This window comes from Aquarana catesbeiana, linkage group LG10, assembly GCF_042186555.1.
Source record: "Aquarana catesbeiana isolate 2022-GZ linkage group LG10, ASM4218655v1, whole genome shotgun sequence".
NCBI classification, from domain to species: Eukaryota; Metazoa; Chordata; class Amphibia; order Anura; family Ranidae; genus Aquarana; species Aquarana catesbeiana.
The window spans coordinates 82,599,869-82,620,798 of NC_133333.1; the positions used below are offsets into that span (position 1 = coordinate 82,599,869).

The window sequence follows — 20,930 nt, forward strand, 5'->3', positions numbered from 1 at the left end:
TAGACGTATGAGTGCTGTTAGCATTGCTGCAGAGGTTGAAGGGGTGGAGGGTTAAGCCTGTCAGTGCTCAGACCATACGCCGCACACTGCATCAAATTGGTCTGCATGGCTGTTGTCCCAGAAGGAAGCCTCTTCTAAAGATGATGCACAAGAAAGCCCGCAAACACCTTGCTGAAGACAAGCAGACTAAGGACATGGATTACTGGAACCATGTCCTGTGGTCTGATGAGACCAAAATAAAACTTATTTGGTTCAGATGGTGTCAAGTGAGAGTGTCGGCAACCAGGTGAGTAGTACGAAGACAAGTGTGTCTTGCCTACAGTCAAGCATGGTGGTGGGAGTGTCATGGTCTGAGGCTCCACGAGTGCCGCTGGCAGTAGAGAGCTACAGTTCATTAAGGGAACCATGAATGCCAATATATACTGTGAGTGACTGAAGCAGAGCATGATCCCCTCCCTTCGGAGACTGGGCCGCAGGGCAGTATTCCAACATGATAACGACCCCAAACACACCTCCAAGACGACCACTGCCTTGCTAAAGAAGCTGTGGGTAAAGGTGATGGACTGGCCAAGCATGTCTCCAGACCTAAACCCTATTGAGCATCTGTGGGGCATCCACCAGCTTCGTGATGTCGTCATGGAGGAGTGGAAGAGGTCTCCAGTGGCAACCTGTGAAGCTCTGGTGAACTCCATGCCCAAGAGAGTTAAGGCAGTGCTGGAAAATAATGGTGGTCACACAAAATATTGACACTTTGGGCCCAATTTGGACATTTTCACTTAGGGCTGTACTCACTTTTGTTGCCAGCGATTTAGATATTAATGGCTGTGTGTTGAGTTATTTTGAGGGGACAGCAAATTTAAAGCAAATTTATACTGTTATACACGCTGTACACACACTACTTTACATTGCAGCAAAGTGTAATTTCTTCAGTGCTGTCACATGGAAAGATATAATAAAATATTTACAAAAATGTGAAGGGTGTACTCACATTTGTGAGATTTTGTATATGGTTATTCTGTCTATGGGGAGAATTGAATTATTGAGTTGAATTCTATACATCAATATATATACATATTATCATCTATTGTTATAGACAATTTTGTAATTTTTATTTAAAATTGTACCATCTATGTTCGCCTATAATCAAATAATTTATGGTGTGAACGTGTCTTATTGAATAAATGTTAATCTATTATCAATAGCCCAGTTTGTATTCACAATAACCTGCTGTGTTATTTCTATATTTCAATACTCTTTATTAAAGAATTTTGTAGCTTGCAAACAGATTAGGTACACATACAGGGTAAACGTAACAGATTATCAAATAAATTGTGATATCCTACATTATATAAGGAAGCCTATCTTACCATGGTATTTATGTTCATCCAAATCTCATGACATCTCAAATTTTGCAAAATGGAGGGAGTTGATGGCCAACATACTGTATGTTCAAAGCTATAGTTCTGTTGGACTATGCTTGAAGGTCTGATAGGTTGATGGAGTCAGCTGACTTCCAGTTACGGATTCTGGCTGCCAATAACACATGGGTAACCACTACCCTAAATGAGCTTGGATATGCATCTATACTAAGATGGAGGACTGCTGGACCCGAATTTTGGGGTGAGATAATCCCTGTGAGTGAGGCTAGAAGTTGAAAAACCTGTTTCCAAAAGCTTTTTAGGTTGGGACAATCCCAGAAGGTGTGTAACAGGTGACCTATTTTGCTGCAGTTGCACCAACAGGGGAGGAACTTAGCGGGGGAGAATTTTGCTAGTCTATTGGGGGTATAATTCCATCTGTTAATTATTTTAAGTATCATTTCCCAATGGTTAATGCAACGCAGCACTTTGTATAATTCTTCACATACAGATTGAAACTGGTTCGATGTAAAGGAAGTATGTAAGTCTGTTTCACATCTCAGGATTGGGTCAGTTTTACGGAATGTCTGCTTATTTTGTAGGATACTGTAGAAAAGGGATGTACCCTTATCAATTGGTTTACGGGAGGTAAAGAATTTCCAAGCCTTGTTGTGTACGTGCAATTCTAGAATGGGTGAAGGCTTAGAAAGTGTATAATGCGTGAGAAGGTGAAGTGTACAGCTCTTGGAAGGTCAAACTAGCTTACTAAGGCTCCAACCTTTTTGTGTTTAGAGTTGTGTATGAAGTTTGGTATGCAGGTTATACCAGACATGGGAAACAATTTAGTGGAGAACATGGGAATCAAGGCTTCTAGTAAGTACAGGGGGTAATTATAGTCCAATTTTGTCCTCGTTTTGGGGTGTTGGTTATGTAGCATTCTCCAAGCCATTAGGGATGTTTGAATAGGAGGAGATAAGGTGGAGATCTCCCATAAGGAGGGATATTAGGTCACCAGTAGGAGCTAAGGAAGTCTCCACATCAAGCCATAGTGGGCTATCAACTTCTATAAACCAGTACTTGATATGATCCATCCTGACCACCCAATAGTAGTCTACTAGACCTGCTCCCCCCACGGATTTGTGCAGAATCAAATTTGATCGGGAGCAGCTAGCTTTTTTGCCATTTTAGATACATTTCCTCATTTGACTGGACAGGGATCTAAAATAGAAAAGCAGGAATGGGGATGGGTAGTACCCAAAATAGATAAATGAGTTGGGGTATTATCGTCATCTTATAGGCTGCCAACCTCCCTGACCAAGAGAGCTCATGTTTCGAGTTTCGAGTTTGTGAATCAAGGGCTTAAGGTTAGTGATGACAGTAGAGGAGGGGGATGCCGTTAAGGTAACGCCCAGGTAAGGTATCCCATGCATGCTCCATGTATAACGCAATGTGCGTTGTTTGGTCTTCTCTGGTACTCCCAAGTCTAAAATGAGGGATTTCATAAAGTTGACTTATAGTAGGATATATTGCTGTATTTATATAATATCTGGTGGGTGAGTGGTATCCATGTGGCTGGTTTGGTCAGGAGGAGAATTACATCATCTGCAAATAGGTTTAGGACATGGGATATGGAGCGAAACGTAAAGCCTGTTATTTGGTGGTTGGAGCCAAACGCTTCTGCTAGGGTTCGATCATTAGGTTGAAAATGGTTGGGGAGAGGGGGCATCCCTGTCGAGCCCCATTGGAAATGTCAAACGTTTTGGATAATAGACCTGACGTGTAAACCTGAGCCTTTGGGGATGAGTATAATGCTAGAATTGCGGCTAGAATATTGCCTTTGAATCCAAACTTGGATAGAACCATTGACATATATTGCCAATGGACCAAGTCGAACGCCTTATCTGAATCTATGGAAAGCAGCAGAGAAAGCGTTTGAGTCTTTTTAGAAAAATGTATAACACTCAGAATCCTTATAGTGGCATCTAAGGTTTGCCACCCTCTAACAAATCCCATCTGGTCTCATTGTACTAGGGAAGGAATGATGTCTGTAAGGCGTCATATGGAAAAAACAATATGCACTAACACAAAAACTCAGGGGAATGTTCACAAATGCCAGGAGCCTAGTCAATAAAATGGAGGAACTGGAGCTGCTACTACACAAGGAGGATGTGGACTTCATGGGAATATTAGAAACTTGGCTTGACAGCTCACATGACTGGCTGGCAAACATCCAGGGATATTCCTTGTATCGGAGGGACAGGGAGGGTAGGAGAAGGGGAGGGGTGTGTCTATAGATCAGGAATGATTTACGGGTAGAAGAGCTGAATGACATCAGTGATGGGGCGGGGGGGGGTAGAGTCCGTATGGGTGGAACTCAAAAGGGTATAAGTAAGCGGCAAATTATTAGTGGTGGTATGTTACAGGCCCCCTAACCTAAGGGAAGAGGTGGAGTTGGATCTCCTTTCACAATTAGAAATTGCAGCAAGACAGAGAAATATCATAATTTTGGGGGACTTCAACTATCCCAACATTGAATGGGTGGAAGGGAAAGCCCACTCATTAAAGGCCTGCCATTTCTTAAATGTTCTACAGGACAGCTTCATGTCCTGTTTGGTGGATTCCCCGAATAGGAGTAACGCAGTGCTAGATCTTTTAATTACAAATGACACAGATCTGATTGCAGATGTGGAAATATGGGACAACTTAAGAACTAGCGACCAGGATTAGGATTAGAATTAGTACATTGAGCATAAATCATTAGGAAAGGGAGGCACAAGGGGAGTACAAGAACACTAAATTTCAAAAGAGCCAACTTTTCTAGACTGCGCTTAATGCTGCAGGATATTAAGTGGGACCAAATCCTTGAAACACTGAACACAGAGGAAAAATGGGAACACAGTCAGGGCGGCTAAAAAAGAATATGAGAGACACATAGTGGAGGAGAGTAAAAATAATCCCTAGAAGTTTAAATATATTAACAGTAAGAAGGCAAGGACAGAACACACAGGCCCCATAAAGGATGAGGAAGGGAAGGTGGTTACAGATGACAAGGAGAAGGCAGCTGTGCCAAATGCTTTCTTCTCCTCAGTCCTCACACAGGAAAAAGAGGGGTATACCGACCAAGACAGTATTGTTAGCAGCACGCCACAGGATCTATCCTTGTGGCTAACAGAGGCTAACAGAGGCCAAAATCAGTGAAGGTTTAGGGAAGTTTAACATAAATAAATCACTGGGACCAGATGGCTTACACCCGAGAGTCCTCAAAGAACTTAGGTTATAGCCAGACCGCTATGCCTAATCTTCATGGACAGCTTACTGACAGAATTGGTACCAGCTGATTGGCAGAAAGCCCATGTGGTACCAATATTCAAAAAAGGGCAGAGATCTATGAATGGGAACTATAGGCCTGTCAGTCTAATGTCGGTAGTTTGTAAACTATTTGAGGGGATGATAAGGGACCATATCCAAGGATTTGCTAATGAAAACAGAATTAGCAGAAATCAGCACGGGATTACGAAAGGTCGCTCTTGAAAAACCAACCTATTAACATTCTACGAGGAAGTGAGCTGCCATCTGGACAAAGGTAGGCTGGTGGATGTGGTATATCTTGATTTTGCAAAAGCATTTGATATAGTCAAAAAAGAAAAAATGGTGTCAGGGCTTAATAGTATAGCTGCTAGCAATTAGTGTAGATATACAAAACACTGTGATAACAATATGTAAAAAGAGTGCAGTGCTAAAAACTAAAAATGCATTTGTGCAAATACAATCAAATATACTAATATGCAGACGATCAATTGTATATAAACAATAATAACTGTGAATTAAGTTTGAAGACACATATGTGAATATGTGAATGCAGAGCCCTCTGTGCATGCTATGGGTTTGCCATCGCTGAGTAAGAGGGTTTTGACAATCCACTTAACCATGACAAAGGGTGATTTTTTTTTTACTTATGTAAAACCTCTATCCCAAAAGGCACAAAACTGTTGCTGTAACTGCTTATAAAGGGTTAGTTGGAGTTTGGCTTCAATTTGTTTTGTTTCTCTCTGTGGGCACGCGAGGAAGGAGAGTGCACATTGACCGATGTAGCAGCAAGATTGGTATTCCGTGAAAGACAGTATCACCTGCAGCACTTGCACATGCACCTGTTTTAGACCCCTTTCACACTGGGGTGGTTTGCAGGCGCTATTGCGCTAAAAATAGCGGCTGCAAACTGACCTGAAACAGCCGCTGCTGTGTCTCCAGTGTGAAAGCCGCTAAAACGATGGTAAAGCGCCGCTAATAATAGCAGCGATTTATCGCCGACACACCTCCCGCCCAAGTGTGAAAGGGGCCTTAGGCAAAACAAGCCTAAAAAGTGAAAACAGAGGGAAACAAGCCTAAAAAACAAAACAAAAACAAATGTAGCCACCACATTCAATGACAGGCTTCCTAATACTGCATCTAGGGATGAGCCCGATGTTCAAATCGAACGAGATCACCATGCACTGATGTCCGATGATTGGCCAAAGCATGCACCTGACCTGCATCCTTTGGCCAATCACAGTGCGTTCTGCTGTGATCATGACTCAGGGGGCCAAGTCCAAGCCCCACACTATATAAGACTGCTTACACGGCGGCCTTATATAGTGTTATGAATGAGAGAAGTTAGCTAGAGGCAGGTTAGTTAGTGGCGTCAGGCAGTTTAGTATATATATATATATATATATATATATATATATATATATATACACTGTATAAAGTTTATAGTGTAGTGTGGACTATATATACAGTGCAGCTAGTCTAGTATATATACTGTACAGTGCAGTCAGTGTAGAATATATATACAGTGCAGTCAGCGTACAGTATATAATACAGTGTATTAAAGTGGTTATGACTGACAGAATTAAGAAAACCCTACCCTATGTACCCTATGACAGAGTTAGGAAAAAAACGGCATGGGTCCCCCCCCCCCCAACCCATACCAGGCCCTTTGTGTCTGGTATAGATTTTAAGTAGAAATCCACATTAAAAAAAAAAAAACAAAATGTGTGGGATCTCCCCCAAAGTCCATACCAGGCCCTTTGGGTCTGGCATAGATTTTAAGTGGAACACCACGCCAAATTAAAAAAAAAAAAATTGGTGTGGGATCCCCCCAAAATCTATACCAGACCCTTATTCGAGCCAGCAACCTGGCGGGCCAGGATGGGGGGGGACGAGCCCCCCTCCTGAACCATGCCAGGCCACTTGCCTTCAACATGGGAAGGGTGCCTCGGGGTCCCTCCAAAGCACCTTGTCCCCACAACCCTGGCCCGGTGGTTGTTTGGGTCTGCAGACGGGGGGCTTATCGGAATCTGGAAGCCCCCTTTAACAAGGGGGCCCAAAGATCCAGGCCCCCTATGTGAATGGACATGGGGTACCCATTCACCCCTACCCCTTCACCAAGAAAAGTGTCAAAAAGTAAAAAATACAATGCACAGTTTTTGACAATTCCTTTATTAAAAATGAAAAAAAAAAGTGTCCTGCGATGTCCATTCATCTTCAATCACGGCACTGACGGACCCGAAAAATAGGAAAAAAAAAACGAAAACACTCCGCCTCCATGGGAGGTGTCCCACCGACTGCTGTCTTTTCACTGTGACAACTGTTATATAGGCAAGGGCGGGGCCACCCAGTGATGTAACCGAGTGACCCCGCCCCTTCTGACATCATATGTCGTCAGAGGGGGACGGGGTTATTCAGTTAAAACAGCGGGTGACCAGGCCCTTGCCTATATAACAGCTGTCACAGTGAAAAGACAGCAGTCGGCCTCCCATGGAGGCAGAGTATTTTTGGTTTTTTTTTTCTATTTTTTGGGTCCGTCTGCGCTGTGATCGAAGATGGATGGATATTGCAGGACGGTTTTTTTTTAATAAAAGAATTGTCAAAAACTGTGTATTGTGGTTTTTACTTTTTGACACTTTTTTGGTGAATGTGTACCCCTACCCATTCACATAGGGGGGTGGGATCTGGGGGTCCCTCGCTCGCAGACCCCCACAACCAATGGCCAGGGTTGTGGAGATGAGGCCCTCGTCCCCATCAACATAGGGACAAGGTGCTTTGGGTGGACCCCAAAGCACCCTCCCCATATTGAGGGCAAGCGGTCTGGTATGATTCAGTGGGGGGGGGTCTCGCTCGTCCCTCCCCCCTATCTTGGCCTGCCAGGTTGCTTGCTTGGATAAGGGTCTGGTATGGAGTTTGGGGGGACCTCACACCATTTTTTTTTAGTTTTGGCGTGGAGTTCCCCTTAAAATCCATACCAGACCAAAAAGGGGGGGACCCACGCCGTGAGCAATTTTAAATGACATTTTTTCCCTTTAGAAATTTTGCAGCATGTATGCTTTCCTTGATCATCTGATCAAGGGTGAATTTTGCTGTGCAAAATGTAAGCACGTTGATTCCCTGGAAGCCCAGGATCTGAATCTAGGGCAGCAACTGTCAACACTGAAGAGAATCTCCATCCCAAAGGAGAGCTGGGAACGTACCTGGCAGGTGCCAGCAGGGGTCAGCACAGAGGTGGGTGGAGACAAAGTTGTGCAGGCAACAGAGAAGAGTAGATGAGCAACAGTCAGGAAGGGTAGAGGGAAAAGCGCCAGGGAGGCCGATCCTGAGCTGAAACATCCTAATAAGTACGCCCCGTTGCGTGACACCAGTCAGGGACCCGCACTGCTGGAGCAGAGTGATGCCCCTAGCTGCCAGGGGAAGAATTCCTCCAGTGAGAGTGGGAGGGAAGCCAAGGGAAAGGAAAGGAAGATTTTGGTGGTAGAGGACTCAATTCTCAGGACAGAGAGGGCAATCTGCCACAAGGACCTGAAGCGCCGAACTGTATGTTGTCTACCGGGCGCTCGGGTTCAGCACATTAAGGATCTGGTGGACACATTACTGGGGAGGGGCTGGGGAAGACCCAGCTGTCATGGTGCACGTTGGCACCAATAACAAAATCAAAGGAAGATGGAGTGTCCTAAAAAAAAGATTTTAGGGATTTCGGAGCTAAATTGAGGAAAGGACCTCCAGGGTCGATTTTCAGAAATACTACTGGTACCTTGAGCCACACCAGAAAGGCATTAGGGCAGTAAACCAGTGTCTGAGGAGCTGGTGTAGAAAGGAGGGGTTTGGGTTCCTGGAGAACTGGGCCGACTTTTCAGTTGGTTACCAGCTCTATAGAAGGGGCGGACTGCACCTAAATGAGGAGGGTGCTGATCAGTTGGGAGTGAAGATGGCCAAAAAGTTAGAGGGGCTTTTAAACTAGGTGACGGGGGGGGGGGGGTCCAGACATAGATATAGCCAGTGTGCAAAGTATTTCAGTGAGTACTATTGGAGGCATTAGTGGTAGGTTGAATAAAACACCTAAACCCATGGTAAGTATTGAAACAAGTCCTATTTGCAACCTCAGAACACCCAATAAGGAGATAGTATGCGTCCGGGCAAAACTACGAGGCATGTTCACTAATGCCAGGAGTCTGGCGGACAAGATGGGAGAACTAGAGCTGCTACTGTATTAGGAGGAATTCGATTTTGTGGGAATTTCAGAGACCTGATTTAATAGCTCTCATGATTGACTGGCAACCATTGCTTATATCGCAAAGACAGGGAGTCTAAAAAAGGGGGAGGGGTATGCCTGTATATCAAAAATGATATACAGGTGAATGCAAGGGATGACATCACTAATGGAGCAAGGGAAGAGGTGAAATCCTAATGGGTAGAGATACAAAGGGAGGAAACCAAGAAAAAAGTAATACTGGGAGTATGCTATAGGCCCCCAAACATGAGGGAGGAGGGGGAAACGGGCCTCCTATCACAGTTTGGAATGGCAGCAAGGATGGGAAGTGTCGTTATAATGGGGTATTTTAATTATCAAGACATAGAATGGACACGTCTGATCACTTGTCAAAGAGCCTCCGTCAGAGGCTCTTTACCAAGATCGGTGTAGAGGTGTGTCAGACTGACACACCGCACCACCGATCGCCGTGCTGTGTGCCCCCACGAGCGTGCAATCACCGCTTATCATGCTTGAAGTCATATGACGCCCAGTCAGGATAACTGAACCACCGCCCGGTTGTCATTTTGCTTAAATTAGAGGAAGAGCGATTTAAGCGTAAACTGCGTACAGGGTTCTTTACGGTAAGAGTGGTAAGAATGTGGAATTCTCTTCCACAAGCAGTGGTTTCAGCAGGGAGCATAGATAATTTCAAGACACGATTAGATATGCACCTAAACGACAATAACATACAGGGATATACAATGTAATATTGACATAAAAGCTCACACACACAGGTTGGACTCGATGGACTTGTGTTTTTTTCAACCTTACCAACTATGTAACTAAATGTAATTTTGCTGCGGCACAGTAAAACACATGAGACAGATGCGCCACTTTACAGGCAGACTAAAGGGACCTCTCAGGCACGCTATTTAAAGAAATATTTCATTTTTATTGCTTCACTTTAAGCATTAACTACTTCAGCCCCTGAAGAATTTACCCCCTTCCTGACCAGAGCACTTTTTTTGCAATTCGGCACTGTGTCGCTTTAACTGACAATTGCGCAATCGTGCAACGTTGTACCCAAACAAAATTGACGTCCTTTTTTACCCACAAATAGAGCTTTCTTTTGGTGGTATTTGATCGCCTCTGTGGTTTTTATTTTTTGCGCTATAAACAAAAAAAGAGCGACAATTTTGAAAAAAACGCATTATTTTTTGCTATAATAAATATCCCTCAAAATATATAAAAAAAATATTTTTTTCCTCAGTTTAGGCCGATATGTATTCTTCTACATATTTTTGGTAAAAACAAAAAAAAAAAATTTGCAATAAGCGTATATTGATTGATTTGCGCAAAATAGCGTCTACAAAATAGGGGATAGATTTATAGCATTGTTATTATTTATTTTTTTTTACTATTAATGGCGGCGATCTGCGATTTTTATCGTGACTGCGACATTATGGCGGACACATCGGACAATTTTGACACATTTTTGGAACCATTGGCATTAATACAGCGATCAGTGCGATTAAAAATGCATTGATTACTGTAAAAATGTCACTGCCAGTGAAGGGGTTAACACTAGAGGGAGGTGAGGTTAACTGTGTTCTCTGGGAGGTGATTCTAACTGAAGGGGGTGGGGACTAACTAGAGGAAGTGACGGATCGTGGTTCCTAGCTAATAGGAACAGAACAGATCAGGGAAGTGTGTGTTTACACACAATCGTCTCTGTTCTGTGTCTCCTGGTCACGATCGCTCGTGGCCGGTGGTCATTGCGACCGTCGGCCACGAGCATCGGCACCCCCGCTGTGCAGCGGGCTCGCGCGCGCCTGCTATCTGGACCCCGCGAGATCACGTACAGTAACGTGGTTTCGCACAGGGGAGCCAACCTGCCACAGTAAAACTGCGGCGGCGGCTGGTCCAGAAGCGGTTTAAATCACTGCTCCTGAAAAAAACATCCGTTTTAAAAACTTTTTTTTCCATTGATACATGTCACCTGGGGCAGTGCCCATACACTTTTTATGGCAATAACTTGTATATACGCTTTTAAAATTATCACTTTTGATTTTTCATGTTCGCGTCTTATAGACTTTAACGGTGTTTGCATGTACACACAAATTTTTTGCCTGTTCGCATGTTCTGGTGCACCGGGGGGGGGGTTGTGTTCGGCTCATCCCTGAGAAGAACGTCCGGATTTCTTTCCCAGTGGATCAGAGATCCGACCAAGCGCTGTGTAACCTCTCTGAGTAAGAAGGGTCGCTGGCTTTCCGGTAAGCCTCCATTTTTGATTATTGTGATGGGTGTCACGCTTTCAGGTGTATGATTGTCATTTCCAAACACTCTTTTCTTCCATGGGACTTTCTTTGACACTTTATTTGACACATCATTTTGCATATGTGTCTTCAAACTTTATTCAGTTATTATTGTTTATATCCAACTGATTGTCTGCATATTAGTCTATTTGTTTGTATTTGCACAAATTTACTTTTATTTTTTTATTTAGCGCTGCACTCTTTTTACATATACTATTTGTACCTGGTATCTGGGTTAGAGTGCATAGCTGCTTATTAAATTTTAGTTCCTAGCGGATATACTCTTTACATTTACTGTGATAACAATGACCAAGAAAAATTGCAGCGCTCAGCACATTATCAATAACACCTGAGGTGTTATGATAGTGAGTCCAACATTGAAACTATTCAAAAGCTGGCCAAGTGAGTAGCAGTTCTGTCTAGCAGCACCTGGGATGTTGGTTCAATTCCCCAACATGCTAATCCTTGTGTTGAAGTTTATATGTTCTCCCTGTGTGGGTTTCTCACTACAATCCAAAGACATGCTGGCATTTTATTTGGCTCCTGTCGAAACAGTCTCTAATGTAAGAAAGTTAATTTTGGACTTTAGATTGGAAGCTCATTGCAGCCAGGGACCGATGTTAACTGGGGTTATTTATGAAAGGCAAATCCACTTTGCAATACAAGTGCAAACTACAAGTGCAAAGTGCACTTGAAATTGCACTTGGAAGTGCAGTTGCTGTAAATCTGAGGGGTAGATCTGAAATGAGCGAAAGCTCTGCTGATTTTATTATCCAATCATGTGCAAGCTAAAATGCTGTTTTTTATCTTCCTTGCATGTCCCCCTCGGATCTACAGCGACTGCACTTCCAAGTGCACTCTGCACTTGTAGTTTTCACTTGTAGTGCAAAGCGGATTTGCCTTTCGTAAATAACCCCCTATATCTGGTGAGTGCATTTTTCTAACATTGGTGGAGGTCATTCTTGGTCATTTGATAGTCCTCCGCAAACGCTTAATCTATAAGCTGAGCACTTGAACAACCACAACATACAGGGATATACAATGTAAAGGCCCATACACATGATAGGACTTTGTACAAACTTTCCCGTGGATTTTCCTACAAAGGGCGCCGGCCGTAAACTGATTAAGCATACACACGGCAGGACTTTTTAAGCCAACTTTCACCAAATCACGTGGTTTTTCAGCTCTTTACTGCCACCCTTTGGTCAACTTCTGTATTGTTGTCTGATCTTTTGCAATGGTTCTGAGCATGCGTGTTTGTACTTTGGACTAAAGTCCTATGGACTTGTGTACACACGATAAGATTTTGCACCATAGGACTTTTGTTGACGGAAAGTTTGTCTGTTTGCACAGCCAAAATTTGTCCGATGAAAAACGAAAAAGTTTGTCCGATGGAGCGTACACACGGTAGGATGTTGCCTTAACCAATTCGCGCCCGCGCTATAGCCGAAAGACGGCTGCAGCGCGGACGCTAACTGCCGGGAGGCCGTCCCTGGACATCCTCTTGTTTACTATCACGATGCGCGCTCCCGCGGGCGCGCATCGGGGAAGTTCTGTGCTGGCCGCGTCCGATGGACACAGCCAGTCACAGATCGCTGTAAACGGCCAATCACATCGGCCGTTTACAGTACGATCGGCGGTGCCAATGAGAGATGATCTTATATGTAAACATATAAGATCATCTCTCATCGCCGGCTCTCCCTCCTCACACAGAGACAGCGTGTGAAGAGGGAGAGCGAACGGCTGCAGCGGTGAGTCAGAAAAAAAAGTCAAGTCAGTGTCATCTGTCCCCACTGTCATCCCTCCCCAGTGCCATCTGTCCCCAGTGCCATCTGTAATCAGTGCCACATATTAGTGCCATCTGTCATCAGTGCCACCTGTCAGTGTCATCAGTGGCATCTGTCATCAGTGTCACGTGTCATCAGTGACCCGTGTCATCAGTGCCACGTATTAGTGCCATCTGTCATCAGTGCCACATATTAGTGCCATCTGTCATCAGTGTCACATGTCATCAGTGCCACGTATTACTGCCACGTATCAGTGCCATCTGTCATCAGTGCCACGTATTACTGCCACGTATCAGTGCCATCTGTCATCAGTGCCACGTCAGTGTCACGTGCCATTGTCCTGATGCTCCAGGGCCTTCAAAAGTGTAATAGGTAATCAACAAGTTAGATGCGTAATTTATGCTCCTAGAACACGTGATGGCGCTCCCTGCATGTTTGGCCTCTCTATGTGGCCAGGCTGTGAAAAAGTCCCACACATGTAGTATCGTAATACTCAGGAGGAGTAGCAGACTGTATTTTAGGGCATTATTTGTGGTATATACATGCCATGTGAGAGAAATAACCTATTACAATGACAATTTTGTGGGGGGGAATCTTCATTTTGCAAAGAATTGTGGGGAAAAAATGATAACATCAAAAACCTCACCATACCTCTTACTAAATACCTTGGAATGTCTACTTTAAGAAAAGGGGTCATTTGGGGGGTATTTGTACTTTCCTGGCTTGTTCTTGTCGCAAGAAATTAGATAGGCCATCAGTACTTCAGGTGTGATCAATTTTTGTATGATTGGCACCACAGCTTGTAGACTCTCTAACTTTCACAAAGACCAAATAATATCCACTAATTTGACTTATTTTTACCAAAGATATGTAGCAGTATAAACTGTGGCCAAAATTTATGAAGAAAAATTAATAATTTGCAAAATTTTATCACAGAAACTAAGAAAAATGTGGGTTTTTTTTCAAAATTTTCGTTCTTTTTTCATTTATAGAAAAAAAAAAAAAAAAACCCAGAGGTGATCAAATAACACCAAAAGAAAGCTCTATTTGTGTGAAAAAAAGGACAAAAAAATTGATATTTGGGTACAGTATTACATGACTGAGTAATTGACATTCAAAGTGTGAGAGCATCGAAAGCTGAAAATTGGTCTAGGCAGGAGGGGGGTTTAAGTGCCCAGTAGGCAAGTGGTTAAAACAGCTAATTTGCATGTTCGTTTTTAAAAAGTCCTATCGTGTGTATGGGCCTTAATACTGACATAAAATCACACACACAGGTTAGAATTGATGGACTTTTTTCAACCTCGCCTACTATGTAAATTTGTAACTTGTGCGCAGCTTTCATGAATTGGGTGCAGGCCACATTAAAGGGGTCATAATGCCAGAAAAGTGTTTTTATCACTTTACTGAATTCTCCCCACAGTGTTTTAGCCTGGGTTTACACTATAGCAAACACAGACATCGCATGTGATTCATACCCGCACTGCTGTGCCAATCACATGCGATGTCTGTGCAATGCGAGTTCAGCCATACAGTTCTATGGCTGAACTTGCATTGGATTTGCATAAAAAAAGGTGCAGGGACTTTTTTCCCCCCTACACTGGAATTGGATCGCATGGGTGTTCACACCCCTGCCATCTGATTCCTGTCCAAATCCACATTTCGCACTGCGATCTGTGAACCGATCTGGGGGTGTCATTAACACTGTACTGACACCCGCAGCGGTTCATAGATGGCAGTGTGAACTGCCTGTGGGAGAGATGCGATGTGGGAGCCGGCACTGGAATCACGCTGGTTTCCGCATCACTAAAGTGTGAACCAGGGGTTAAAGTGCCAACAAGCTAGTTGAAGATAATTTCACCTGCAGATTGTAATTACCTGTCCTTGATAAGAATGCTTACAGATATAAAAAAAAGAATGCTTGTTACCCTGTGTATACCTAAATATATATAAATTGAGAGAAGTAGTTAAACAAAGCAAATGCTTGGTTTATGTAATCAATCGATGTATTGCTAGAATATCAATAACAAATGCTGTCAAGGACACTTATCTTCCCTTTCCTTCATTAGGTTGGTTTTTCAAAGAAATATTAGTGACCCAACTCATTGAACCCTCTTAAAATAGGCCCAGTTTAAGGTCAGTGATGTAGTTTATTGGCTGGTCAAAGTACAGCTGTTTAATCAATGTACAGTTAAAGTAAAGTCACGTGGAAGGAAGTTTACATAAAATCAATCCCCCAGCATATATCAATCTTACATAGAAGAAACAAATAGTTAATAGTATCTACCTGGCTAGAGAAGAAGCAGGAGCCAAACCACAGCAGTGTCATCTTGTAAAGTGCAAACTGAAACTGATTTAAATTTTTTGAAAGTGAAACCATAATGAGTTTGTAGTCTGGTTAGTAAGAGGTTAGGAATTAAACTGCATGTAAAGGCCAAACCTTTTTTTGTCAGTCCTGTTTGGGAAATTTCCCTTAATTGACTGTACTGCTGATGCAGCAGTAAGTGGGGGAAATCTCTTTAAAGAAAAGGGAATTTCCCTCTTAAAGTGATTCTAAAGGCTGAAGGTTTTTTACCTTCATGTATATAAAAATAAAAACCTTCAGTATGCAGCTCTGCTCCCCCACCCTAAGGTGACCAGATTTTTTAAAATGAAATCCGGGGACTTTTTTTTTATTGGCAAATGGTAAACTATTTTATAAGAATATTTTCCTCAAATGATATATGCAGTGTATGTAGTATGTGTTTATGGAATGTTTGTATGATATATACGTTATTCCTCACAATTTCCTCAAAGATATAAAAAAAAAAAAAAAATACTTAGAATTTTTTTGGGATATGACTACCAAATGTCACGAAGATAAGATAGAGAAAAAACTTGGAGGGAGGGGTGGGGTGCGCTACCTGTGCGTGTGGCCAAAAAGTGGGTGTGACCAGCAAGTGGGCGTGGTCAACAAGTGGAGGTTTCTTCATGGTGTACAACGGTGATCAGTATGTCCTGGCCTCTGTATACCAATAAAAAAGCCAACAAATGCAGCACAGCCCTACACTTCCTTTATACCATTCTAAAAATGGACTTATAAGTGCAATGGTAAAACCTATAAAATAATATCCAGTGCAAATCAACCAATGTATTGCAATATAGTAGTGATGGTGTCACCCCCTCTGCAAAAATATTTGAGAAATTGCAGAGCTGCAATGTTCAAATAACGGTGAAACCCCCTACATACAATAATAACAGAGATGTAAATCAACTTGTGTATTAGAACATAGTAGTGATGGTGTCACCCTCTCTGCAAAATGTAAGAAATATTGCAGAGCTGCAATGTGCAAATAGTGGTGAAACCCCCTATATATAATCATAATATAATGTACAATTGATTTACATATTTTACATTTTAATATGATTATATATAGGGTGTTTCACCACTATTTAAACATTGCAGCTCTGCAATATTTCTTACCTTTGGCAGAGAGAGGGTGACGCCCTCACTACTATGTTCTTATATACTGGTTGATTTGTATCTCTGTTATTATTGTATGTAGGGGGTTTCATCATTATTTGCACATTGAAGCTCTGCAATTTCTCAAATATTTTTGCAGAGGGGGTGACACCATCACTGCTATATTGCAATACATTAGTTGATTTGCACTGGATATTCATTTATAGGTTTTATCATTGCACTTATAAGTCCATTTGTAGAGTTTTATAGGTGAAGCGTAGAGCAGAGCTGCATTTTTTGCTTTTTATTGCTCTGCGTTAGATGAGGGATCAGCTAACAAGATTCTCTTATTGCTTTTGAGATTTTTTTTAGTTGCATTGTAGTTGTTTTACTTGATTTGTTATGTCCTCTGTATACTGGTAACCACTGGTCCTGCATATTGGTGGTCAGTGTGCCCCCTGTATGCTGGTGGTCTGTTTGCCCCCTGTATGCTGGTGGTCTGTTTGCCCCCTGTATGCTGGTGGTCTGTTTGCCCCCTGTATGCTGGTGGTACGCACAGGAGGATGCTACGTGCAGGGTGCAGGAGGATGCTACGTGCAGGAGTGTATTACGTATATAGTGCAAGGTTCAGGAGTGTGTTGTACAGAGTGCTGCACCCCCCACCCCAGATTTCAGTTGAGTCCCCCCAAAAGTCCCAACAGCATAGATATCTAATTTGTAAACTCTGCTGCCTCTCTGCATAGAAGCAGCCGCATCCATCTCCTTATCGGATAGTTGCTGCTGTTCTGTCTGACAATCCTCTACCTGACACAGCGGTATGCTCTCCAGCAAGCAGCAGTGAGTATGCCCTGTTCTCACCCGATCTTCTGAGCTAACGGCACATCTCCTGGCCTGGGGACCATGGCACTACTGTTCCCCAGACTCTTCACACTCTCTCAGCATAGGCTGCCAACCTACAACTCTACCTCCCAGTCCTGCCGCCCCGTTTCACTACTTTTGAGGTGGTTCTGCCCCACTAAACTGGCAGTCCTCTCCACTTTACTTTGCCATGTTTTAAGAAGCCAAGAACCTATGCATACCTCTCCCTCATCTCCGCCCTCCAGAACTGCTGCTACATCTGCTGGCACAGTAGTCCCTGCACTGTGGTCCTCCAGACTCCTCTCACTCCCTCCAGGATTAAAGGATAAGTTTACCTCTATGGAAAAATGAATAAATGCACAGATTTTTGCAGAAAAAATGTGCATTTTTTTCCAGCAGGGGGCTGGAAAGCCTTGCACTCATAATCAGTAAATCATGCATGCAATGGGGGCTGCTGCGACATGTCCTCTGGCTTTCAACCCATACCACTGATTGAAAGCCAAAATACATCAGGAACCATCAGACAGGCTAGATCTGGCCCTGCCCCTTCCTCCTGCCACCTGCCTGCTACGTAATGGCAGGTGAGGCAAACTAAAATATCCATGTTGCGCCCGTAGAAGGTGCAGTGTTAGGGAATGAAAGACAGGTATTTTAAAAATACAAATACCCAACAAGTGGCTGAGGATTTGGATTCTCAAAAAAGAAATTCAGGAATTTAAAAAAAAAATAAATAAAAAACACACACCTTACATACGGAGGTGGATGTGGCATCACTCCGATACTGCATCTGTCCCCCGCTGGCTCCACACTGAAAACTGAATGACCAAACACAGCTGATCACTCCCCTCCACTCTGAGCAGAGAGCTGTGACTGTCAGTCGCTCTCTGCTCTGCCCCTCCAATGCTCACTAGATTTCTGGGCTGTGGAGGGGGTAGGAGCTCAGGTTTTTAGTGGAATGCCAAGCCAGCTGCTGGTCAGGCATCTGGGTGGATCCTGACTTTAATCTTGGGATCTTCCTAGAGTTTGTACCAGCTCTGTGATATCAGCCGACAGCGGACTTCACCGGACTGAATCTTGGTCACAGGAGTGCAGAACAAACTGCACTCCTGTGATCCATAGGAGAAGTACAGCCAAATGAGCTTTGGCCATACATCTCCTTTAGCCTTGGTTCACACTTGTGCGGGCAGGATAGCCCATGCATTTGAATGGGTTGCTGTGTCTGCGTTTTCCGCAAAAAAGATGCCTGCACCCTTTTAAAAACCCAGTGGCAGGGAAAAAGCATGGTCTTTTTGACCATTTGATTTTCCTGCGGTTACCACAAACTCAGTATCGGCTAAAATGTGTGTGTGTGTGTGTGTGTGTGTGTGTGTGTGTGTGTGTGTGTGGGGGGGGGGGGGTGTACCATTCAGAATGAGTGGCAGCCCCCCACATCTCATAAGAGCAGTGAAATTTAGCTGCAGGCAGGAACAGATGTGATTCCTGCACCTGCAACCAGCCTGCACAATGTGAACCAAAGTCTAATATCATCTATTAGGGGTATATAAGTGTGAACTGCAGCCAGGACTGTTTTGGTACATTATTAGTTAACAGGGAAAGCAGTTGTAGGTAGCTGAGTAGCCTAAAGCCCCATACACACGATAGGACTTTGTACAAACTTTCCCTTGGATTTTTGTACAAAGGGCGTTGGCCAGAAGTTTGTCTTGCATACAGACGACAGGACTTTTCCAGCCAACTTTCACCAAATCACGTGGTTTTTCAGCTCTTTACCGCCACCCCTTGGTCAACTTGTGTATTGTTGTCTGATATTGTGTCAATCTTGCCACTTTTATTGGCGAGATTGACACCTTGCGAGCCAGGTTCACACTGGTGCGGGGATCTGACTTGGATCCCCGCCAATGCCAGGCACTGTGTTTGGTATGAATCTTGAGGGGGACACCGGAGAGAAGAAGAGGTCTGAGAGACCCCCGAAGTCGGAAGAAGACCCCCGAAGTCGGAAGAAGACCCCTGGAGCTGCCTAATAAATTACTTTTAAAACCTGTGTAGTGTGTTTTTTTTATTGACACTTTTTTTCCATAGGTGAATGGGTAGGGGTACCATGTACCCCATACTCATTCACATAGGGTGGGGGGCTGGGATCTGGGGGCCCCTTATTAAAGGGGGCTCCCGGATTCCGATAAGCCCCCCACCCTCAGACTACGACAAGCGACAGCCAGGGTTGTCGGGAAGAGGCTCTTGTCCTCATCAACATGGGGACAAGGTGCTTTGGGGTGGGGGGGCCAAAGCACCCACCCCCCATGTTGAGGGCATGCGGCCGGGTACGGCTTAGGACGGGGGGGCTCGCTCGTCCCCACCCCCTTTCCTGACCGGCTGGGCTGCGTGCTCGGATAAGGGTCTGGTATAGATTTTGGGGGGGACCCCACTCCGTTTCTTCGGCATAGAGTGTTCCCCTTAAAATCCATGCCAGACCTAAAGGCCTGGTATGCCCCCAGAGGGGAATTCCCCCTCGCGCTCGCCGCAGTAGGAAAATGTGTTTTTCCTATTGCAGCCAGCACGAGATGTACAGTACCCTGTTGCCGAGAACCAGCACGATGGGTTCGCGCTGGAAACATTCTCGCGGCCACGTACTATAGTCTGTACAAAAGTCCGATGCTTTTGTGTACACACGATCGGACTTTGCTCCATTGGACTTTTGTTGCCGGAAAGTTTGTCCGTTCGCACAGCCAACAAAAGTCCGATGGAAACAGAAAAAGTTTGTCCGATGGAGCGTACATACGGTCGGATGTTGCTCCAAAACAGCTAATTTGCATGTTTGTTGTCAACCCCCAGGGTTTCCGATTGTACTGCCCCCTCATTCTGGCACCCTAAGGCAGTGACCTGAGCAGTGAAAGTGAGTGGAGCTGTCAAGTCCAACCTCTGATGTCAGGGATGGGTGGGGATGATGTACAATGCTCCGCCCCCTTTGTCAGACAACCCTGCATTGACAATGTTTATACATTGGTGGACGGGGAGGAAGGTGGCGGGACCAATTGTATCTACTGTGTGTGCACTCACAGCGGTGTATAATAAACCTGAATTATACACTGCTGCTGGTACACATACAGTGGTTACAATTGGACCCGCCCACTGCCACCTTCCTCTCCGCCCACCAATGTATAAACGCCAGCTTTTTGTCTATGCACAGGTTGTTTGACAAAGAGGGTGGGGCTCCACATATCGGCCCCGCTCATCCCCGACATCAGAGCTCCGATTTGACAGCTCCACTCACCTGTAGCTATATACGCCCCTGGCTTGCCCACCAATCCCTTCTATGCTGGATAGATATTCACATTGCTACATGTCCTGCTAGGGCTAGGCTGTCAGCAGTGGGTATAGGCGCTGCCCCTGAATCCAGGGACAGAACCGGGGACAGATTTTGTCTGGGGACAGTGAACTCAATCCGGGGACTGTCCCCGGAAACCGGGGACGTCTGGTCGCCCTAACCTACCCACCTAATACTTACCCAAACCCCTTCTCAATCCAATGATGTGCACAAAAACAGCTGCTCTCCCAGCTCTCACTGGCTCAGAGACAGAATGCTGCTGTCAATCACAGCAAGTAAGAAGAGAGCGGGGGCAGGGCCAAGCCTCGCTGTGTTGGTATGGGGGCACTTAGCGGAGGGGAGGAGCCAGACGT

General features: G+C 44.3%; 1 protein-coding gene across 10 annotated transcripts in view; it reads right to left on the bottom strand.

Annotated features, from left to right (window-relative positions):
• Positions 1 to 20,930, bottom strand: part of FLT3LG (fms related receptor tyrosine kinase 3 ligand) — a 711,034-nt gene that overhangs the window by 450,870 nt on the left and 239,234 nt on the right. For 8 of the 10 annotated variants that reach the window (XR_012236338.1, XR_012236339.1, XM_073602344.1 and 5 more), the window contains exon 1: positions 15,246 to 15,309. The exons of the other annotated variants lie outside the window; for them this stretch is intronic. Coding sequence is in view for 6 of the 8 variants with exons in the window: in XM_073602344.1 (XP_073458445.1) it covers positions 15,246 to 15,287 (42 nt within the window). In the remaining 2 variants the exon portion in view is untranslated. Of the gene's footprint in view, positions 1 to 15,245; positions 15,310 to 20,930 lie in introns of those variants that run through there. 10 annotated transcript variants of the gene reach the window in all.